At 43.6% G+C, this 8,489-nt stretch overlaps 1 protein-coding gene across 1 annotated transcript in view; it reads right to left on the bottom strand.

Moving 5' to 3' along the window:
- Positions 1–1,399: 1,399 nt before the first annotated feature.
- C4H2orf42 (chromosome 4 C2orf42 homolog) overlaps positions 1,400–8,489 on the bottom strand; it is a 70,943-nt gene continuing 63,853 nt past the window's right edge. The window contains 4 exon segments of the mRNA XM_030202508.1: positions 1,400–2,108; positions 2,264–2,426; positions 2,929–2,941; positions 3,101–3,200. Of these exon segments, the coding sequence (XP_030058368.1) occupies positions 1,894–2,108; positions 2,264–2,426; positions 2,929–2,941; positions 3,101–3,200 (491 nt within the window). The 3' untranslated portion in view covers positions 1,400–1,893.

The raw sequence follows: 8,489 nt of genomic DNA, 5'->3' as shown, positions 1-8,489 counted from the left end.
AACGGTAGGGGCCACCTGTGGTGGTGAACCCTCCTTCCCTCCCTGCAAATCCAGTATCCCCTCCCTTTATTAGCCACCCTGCCACCCCCCCCCTACCTCTGCCTGCAGATCAACCCCCCTTCCTCCCATCCCCATGACAGCAAGTTTCTCTCTTACCCCTTCCCTAGTCCTCAAAGTGCAAAGTCCTCAGAGACAGCAATTGAAACAGGCTGCCCTTGCCTGGGCCGCATCCTGTCCACAGGAAGTTACATCATAGAGGCATGATGCAGTCTAGGCAGGGCAGAGGCAGCCTGCCTCAATCGCACTCTCTGCCCGTGATCTGCTTGCATTTTGAGGACTTGGGGGGGGGGGGGGGGAGGGAGGGAGGGGAGGTAGAGAGGCAGGTAGAAAGATAGCAGGGTCATGCATCTAATCCTAAATACACCATTGGTGAGAATAGGCTTGTTTACATGCTTGTCAACACTGTTGCAAATGTGACTTCTGATTCCCAGAAGTGACACCAGTTTGTCTGCCCTCCTCCTTTCCCATAGGCACCACTCTGAATCAAAAATAAATGCATCGAATGAAGATTTGTCTCAAACCAGCTCCTTACCCATTTGGTTCTTTTAAAGGTATAAGAACCAAAAATGCCTTCATTCAACACACTTTCCCATTCACCTAAAAATGAATGCGCATCTTTAATAAAAAGTTATCCTATGGAGTGGAGGAGTGGCTTAGTGGTTAGGGTGGTGGACTTTGGTCCTGGGAAACTGAGGAACTGAGTTTGATTCCCAGCACAGGCAGCTCCTTGTGACTCTGGGCAAGTCACTTAACCCTCCATTGCCCATGTAAGCCGCATTGAGCCTGCCATGAGTGGGAAAGCGCGGGGTACAAATGTAACCAAAAATAAAAAAATAAAAATGCTTTCAAAAAACATATGGGCTGTTCCTCTTCTCTTGAAAGGAAAACAAAACATGAATGAAACTATACTATAAAGGAAATGGCAAACTGGGTCAGACCAACAAGCCACTGAGCCAAGCATCTTGTACTCCTTCGTGGCCAAAACCAGACCCTTAGAAGAAGTATCTACAGATCCTAAAGGATGCCAGGGTCAGAGGTTATACCCACAGCATGAAAGGGGACTGGTACTTTCAATTCTACTGCCCAAATTAGAGTTGACACATTGAAAAGACATGCTTTCTTTGAGTAAGGATATATATGGTTTCTGACGGGGGGGGGGGGGGGGGGACATACCCTTTTCTTCCATTTTATTGTGGGCATGATGTTTTTTCTTAGACTGACATTTTGGTTACATTGGATACCCAGACGCTTAACCAGTAAATGTAGCTAACCAACCTCTCCCACAAAGTGAAGTCACCTCCAGCAAGCCAATGTATCCAATAAGAGAAAAAAAGTTTTTTTTTTTTTAATTTAGTGACTTAGCAAACCTGGTATATGCTACAGCCCATTCATGAAAGGATATATTTATTTCAACCAACAAGAGCAGAAGTGTTGGCAAGTATTCTTGCTTTTTCAACTAGCACTAGCTCATAACGTCAGCTTCTTAAACTAGGCTGCTTGAAAACAGGTCAGAAGCTACATCATAAGTGACTGTGCATCAATTGGTAGGAGGCATGTCAAGCACCGCCTTCACACTATACTGAGCAGGATGATACATGCGAGGGCTATGCCCATCAGCACCCCAGTAAGCTAATTTACAAAGCAGAGGATCATGGCCTCCATGAACATCTAGAGACCAAAATATCAAAGGTTGTTCACACAGGCACAGAATGAGGGAGAGGTTTGGATAAAATCAGACTGCCACTACAGAACACGGTAGAATAACAAGTTTAAGGTAACATCCTTAAACTGCACAGGGAGAAGTGAAAATAGAGCAGTGGATTCTGCATGCACTCATGGAAAGGTGATGGTGGTGAGTGGCATGAGTTCCAAGGTCTGCTGAACGTCCAAGGATGCATGCTGCTCTTCATAGCCAGCTGATTCTCCATCACGCTGATGACCATACTCGAATTTGAGCCTCAGTTCACCAATTTTTGACTGAGGTAAAATGTCTGGGATCCACTCAATCATAAAAGGGGTTAGTTGCTTCTGATCAGGTGACATGCTACCTAGAATCCAAGAGATGAAAGAGCATAATATCAAAGCAGCAAGGAGATGGGGGACTTTCTAGGAAGTACCACAATCAATACACTATTCAGTACCTGATTGTGGCCACAAATGAGGGTCCCCGAGAGCTACTGCATTTCATCATTTTGTCACTCACCCACTTTCAGGAAGGTCTTCAGCTCCAAAGGTCGGGCAATAGGCTGCTTCTCCAGCCGACAATAGGACTCTGCGATGTTCTCAACTTCCACTTTGGGACTTTTAAAGACTTCATATGTCCCGTCTTTCTTCTGAATGAAGCTGCGTGTGACTTCCAAAGGAAGCTGGAAAGAATCCAATCAAGGAACACAAAATCACCTCCACCACCCAGCAAATAGAGAAGATTACTGGAGTCCAAATGAGAAAAAATCAATACTAAATAAAAAGCATTAAAGAACTATAGGATTGAAACATTCATCTCTCATTTTGTTTGCGGCTATAGTTTAGACTGGTGCAGAGCTTGGTAGACTTCAGCAAACATACAATGTCACATCACACAGTGCAATATGTGCTTATCATTGTATGGAGGTGTAAAAACCCAGCAATTATATACTGCGGGACACTGTGTGCTATGCGGTAAGGATTGTTCTTCTGCCATTCTGTTGTGCTTGTGGAACTTAAGTTCAATCCTTATCACAAAGCAACAGTAAGCCCCAGTCCTGCTTCCCTGGTATACTTGATGTTTATCGTTGTGACCATCTCCTCATGGCCTTACAAGTCAGAGGTGAAATAAGGTCTTGGGTCAAGAGCACTGGACAGCGTGGTAAAACTCCTTTCCTCACTCACTTTCTGTGTGACCCTGGGTATGTCATGTTATTTCCATAATCTCATTTCACCCAACTAGAGCTGGATTGCAATGATATTCTCTCTTCTCACCACTGTCTGTAGACTTCCCGTTGTCTAAGCCGACATCACCCCAAATGTGGGGAGAACATAGAGAGATGAGAATATTTCTTACCTTCGAGTGTCAAAAATCTGTTTAACTTGCGAAATATTTGTAAGGTGCCAAGTATATTTGGAAAATGTTCCCAAAGGCAAAGCATCTTTTCTGGCAAAGGCTAAATAAAGAAAAATATATAATAAATCAAAGTAAAAATAAATATAATCCTAAAACTATGAGGTGCAAGATAGTTTACTCTGTTACTTTGAAAGGTCTGGCAAGGTTTCTGCACACTGCAGCTGAGATTTGCTAGGTGATAAGCTTGTAGACATGCAGAACTAGGATAAACATTTGCTGGCAAAAGAGTGTAATGAGGAAGGCCACCATGGAAACTGGGACGGTAATTTGAACAGAGTGGTTAATTACGAACCTAGGCACTTTACTGGGCAGACCTAGATGGGCTATTTCAATCTTTAGTTGCTGTCATCTATCATATTACTATAGGTCAATTTTCTTTGGTTCCTTGACCAGCTGGAACCCCTCCCCCCCCCCCCCCCCCCCCCACCACGCAATATTTAGTTACCAGTTTGCTGTAACAGATTGCTAAACAGCTAAACTAACTCTGTAGAAAAGAGATACTGGATGTTGTACATTATCTGTATGTTCTCATGTCCAGGCATATCTGGTCACTTGTATAGTTAGAATGTCTTACCTGATAATTTTCTTTCCTTTAAATCCCAACAGATCACTCCAGAATTCGGGGTTATGTCCTGTCAACCAGCAGATAGAGACAGAGTCCAACTAAATTTTGGTTTCGGTTTCATCACCAAAACCAGCCAAATGCCAGTGTACTTTTGGCTGAAACCAAAACTCCCCCCCCGCCATCACTCTCCCACCCCACCCCCACCCCCCAGGCTGCCTGACCACCTGTATGCCTTCCCTGGGTCTACCTTAAGAAATCCTGATGATCTAGTGGCCTCTTCAGGGGCAGAATGAAGCCCACTCATTACTGCCCAGTGCTGCTCCTCCTTCAAGATGCTTCCAGGACTTCCAGCAGCAGTCTCACAAAGCTGCTACGAGAGGTCCTGTCAGCCATTTGCGATATAACTAGCATAGCAGGAGTGACTAGAGACTGGAACCAGCATAAGCAGGTCTCGGCAGCCATTTTGAAGGCAGAGCTGGCCATGTGCAGGAAGTGAGTGGGGACGTTTCTTGACCACTACCAAACAACATGGCAGGCCCAGGAAGGGGCTGCCACTGAGGGGTTGGGTCCAGGAGGGGGGCACTTTTGGTTTGCTATTCGGTTTTGCCAGAAACCAAAGATTCCTAGTTTCAGTTGGGCTCTACCTTAAGGGTACCATGCAACCACAGAACCTCAATTATTTGAATGACAAAGCAAGAGAGTTCATATATAGAGTACGGAGCATGTATTATATACTCATGTATTACTCAAAGACAAGAAGGCACTATAGATATCAAGAGGCCTGCAAATTTCGTCCGAAACAAGAGCTATTTTAGACAACATAGAATGACCAATTTAAAGAGGAACTAGCATTCTCTGCTGACATAAAACATGTAAGTGAAATAAAAGCTGTTGTGCAGCAGGACAAGAAGGGGTCTCATAGAAGGTGCCACAAAAAAATCGTTGAATTCCTCTCTTTCTAATGGAGCAACTACCAACAACAAACAGAGCAGTGGTGCGTCCTTTGCTAAAGAACAACCTTGGACCAGGACAAACTTGAAAATTACCAGCCAGTATCCAACATCTCATTTTTAGGGAACTTATTAGAACAGTCTGTGATCAATTCAATGATTGGCTAGAACAGAGAAATTGGCTAGATCTATGTCAATCTGGATTCAGACCTGGTTATTTGGTGTTAGTACTGCTAGATTTCTCAGCAGCTTTTGACTCTGTGGATCATGATATTGCTAGCATGACTGGCAGAGAAACAGGTATCAGTGGAACAGTACTTGCTTGGTCAGATCCTATCAGATAAGCAACAGTCCATAGTGTTCAGCAGCACCTCATACCACCATGGGCACTGACCTGTGGGGTACCACATGGATTGATACTGTCACCTACTCTATTCAATATGACAGGTCTACAAAATCCTGAGTGGTATAGAACGAGTAGAAGTAAATCAATTTTTTAGTTGTTCCAAAAGTACAAAGACTAGGAGAACACTCGACGAAGTTACATGGAAATACTTTTAAAACAAACAGGAGGAAATATTTTTTCACTCAACGAATAGTTAAGCTCTGGAACTCTTTGTCAGAGGAGGCTGTAACAGCGGTTAGCGTATCTGTGTTTAAAAAAAAAAAAAGGTTTGGACAAATTCCTGGAGGAAAAGTCCATAGTCTGCTATTGAGACAGACATGGGAAGCAACTGCTTGCCCTGGGATTTGTAGTATGGAGTGATGCCATGATTTGGGCTTCTGCCAGGTACTTGTGACCTGGCCTGGCCACTGTTTGGAAAACAGGATGCTGGGCTAGATGGAGCATTGGGTCTGACCCAGTATGGCTACTCCTTATGTTCCTAATATCTACCACTAGCCAAGCTGATTTGTTCAATGGACACTCGGGTTCTACATCTATGTGGATGATGTGCAGCTACTCAAACCCATTGAACCTGACTTACCCACAGTCCTAAATAAAACTGACTACCTGGTCTAACATCCATTCAAGAATGGGCTACAAACTACAAACTTTACCTGAACCCACGTAAAACTGAGCTTCTATGGGTCCCTAACACAAGTGGGAACATACCTAACATCAAAATCTCTTTAGGGAAATATAAACTCCCCCTCAAATCACAAGTCAGAAACCTGGGAATACAGTTCAATTCAACACTTACTCTGATCCCCCAATCCAAGCAACCTTCAAGAGCAGCTTCTATCACTTACGACAACTTCGCTGCCTGTCTCCTTACATTGAGAAGGCAAGATTTGTCTCAATTGTGCATGCCGTGATAACATCAAGACTGGATTACTGTAATGCACACTACACTAGTCCGATTTACAAAGGATTTGCACCTGCTCCAATTGATTCAGATTGCTGCACCAAGACTAATAGACGGTTGTAAGCGACGTGACCACATCACACCATTTTTGCATAAATTTCACTGGCTACCAGTACAATATAGAGCCAAATTTAAAACTCTGTTTGATCTTCAAGGCCCTTAAGAAAATGGCCCAGAGTACTTGAACAGGATTTCCCTCTACCCACAAGGTCACTGAGGTCCTCCCAAAGAGTTTCTCTAATCATACCCTCTCCAAAGGACATCTCATGATGTGATATTCGCAAGCGAGCCTCTCTGGAGTACTCCCCACGCTCTGGAATGCACTCCCTGAAAGGCTTCGCTTAACACAAGACCATCTCTATTTCAGGAAGGCAGGTGAAAGCTTGGCTCTTCAACCAGGCCTTTATGGAAGAAAGTAAATGACACCAGCTGCATATATTATAGCAGGACATGTTTATCCACTCCTACCCTAGCCAAGTTAATGTTCAAGCACCTTTCCGACCTCATTTGCAACTACTAGTTCCTTATTTTCTTACTCCTGTTACTCTATCTTATATGTTCCATCTTTGCTTACACCCTACATGTCTACTAAAATGTTTGATTGTATATTGTGTTGGTACCTGTAATGTAGAATATTATGCCATACTCTGTTGTTCTCCGAGACCCTTGCTTGCCTGCTGCACAACAGCTCTTATTTTCACTTACAACGTTTTATGTCAGCAGAGTATGCTTGTTCCTCTTTAAATTGGCCAATTCTCATGTTGTCTAATATTGTTGCTTGAATATTTTTACTGCTGTAATTGTCTATTGTTTATGTTGACTTATTCTTGCTGTACCACTGCGCCTTGATGAATCCTTTAACAAGGCGGAAAATAAATCCTTAATAAGAGCTGTTGTAATGAAATAATACACAGTGAACAACCAAATCAGCAGTTACTGACGTCTACTGAACCAGAGCTCTGCTACCCACGAAGGTGCTAAGGCATAGTCGTGATACAGTTCTGAAGCGAAGGCAGATTTGATTGAAGAACAGCAGATAATTTTTTAAACGAGAAAACAGGACTGAACTGTATAATGAGAAAGGAAGGATAACCAACCATCAAGGTAGAAAAGAATCTTCAAGGGTGGGTTTCTGAATGATCTGTTCAGACTCAAGGAAAGAAAATTAGCAGATAAGACAATTTTTCCTTCCTTAGTGTCCCACAGATCAGTCCATAATTTGGTGGATGTAGCAAAGCAGTTCAGAAATACAGTGGGAGATCATACCTGTAGCCTGTAGGGTGTCCCTTGTGTATCACCTTTTGTACAACTGAGGCCTGCCTAGGCCAGGATTCATCTTTTGTGAGCTAGACTGTCATGGCTGCTCCAGTGCTTCCTGCATTCTGACTGACAGCACAGGGCCCTGACATTCCAAGGAACATCTACATTTTGTCCTGGTGGGAAGACCAGGACAGATTTACACCAAAACAAGAATGAAATAAGCTCTTACCAACAATCCTTCTTAGGCACAATGCCCTAATGGGAGGATGTCTGAAAGAGCCATGGGCCACATTGTTTCTCCAGGATTGCACGTCTTCTGGTGGACAGATAGGAATGCAAGATTGGATTGGCCCAAAACAGTCACCTGAGGACCATTGCCAGCAGGCTGGTAACTGGGTTTGGGAAGGAAGAAAGGAAAAAGAGTTTTGGTGCAGGCTCAGAACAGAGGAAAAATCTGATAGCTCTCCGAGGAGAGAGACCATCTTGCCCATACATCCCCCCAAAACTGGAATCTCTCTATATTACAAGCCAAACAGAAAGTCTTGGCTAATATTTATGGCCTATCACTCTGGGGAAGAAACCAGTAACCTGTGGAACTTTTGGACAAGCTTTCTGACATCCTACAGCTGTCGCTGGAAAGGCTCGCTGGTAACCTGGCTCGAGCCTAGGAGGAGGAATCCCATCTCTCACCATGTGGATGACGCTCTAAGGGAAGCAGCTTGTCTTAGGGTGAGAATGAACAGGTACCTCTATGGCTGGGACTTAGTCTGAGTTACTGCTTGCAAAGGACAGTGGTAGATCCCAGGAGTTTGGTTATTAGCCTAATATTTCATATTTTGTTGTCTTTTCTCAGGAATAACTTACGTACTGTAACAGAATATATGCAGATATCTTTTTTTTTTGTTACATTTTTTCCCCCGCGCTTTCCCACTCATGGCAGGCTCAATGCGGCTTACATGGGGCAATGGAGGGTTAAGTGACTTGCTCAGAGTCACAAGGAGCTGCCTGTGCCCTGAAGTGGAATCGAAGTCAGTTCTCAGGACCAAAGTCCCACCACCCTAACCACTAGGCCACTCCGTCACTTTTTTGTAATACTTAGCCAGTTCTTTAGTATAATCTTATTGTAGTATTTATTTTTGTATGCTTGTGTGCCAAGTTTGCAATTATTATTATAATTCTATAATAAA

Source organism: Microcaecilia unicolor, chromosome 4 (genome assembly GCF_901765095.1).
Source record: "Microcaecilia unicolor chromosome 4, aMicUni1.1, whole genome shotgun sequence".
NCBI classification, from domain to species: Eukaryota; Metazoa; Chordata; class Amphibia; order Gymnophiona; family Siphonopidae; genus Microcaecilia; species Microcaecilia unicolor.
The sequence above is the reverse complement of the archived record's forward strand: the minus strand, read 5'-3'. Positions and strand labels throughout refer to the sequence as shown.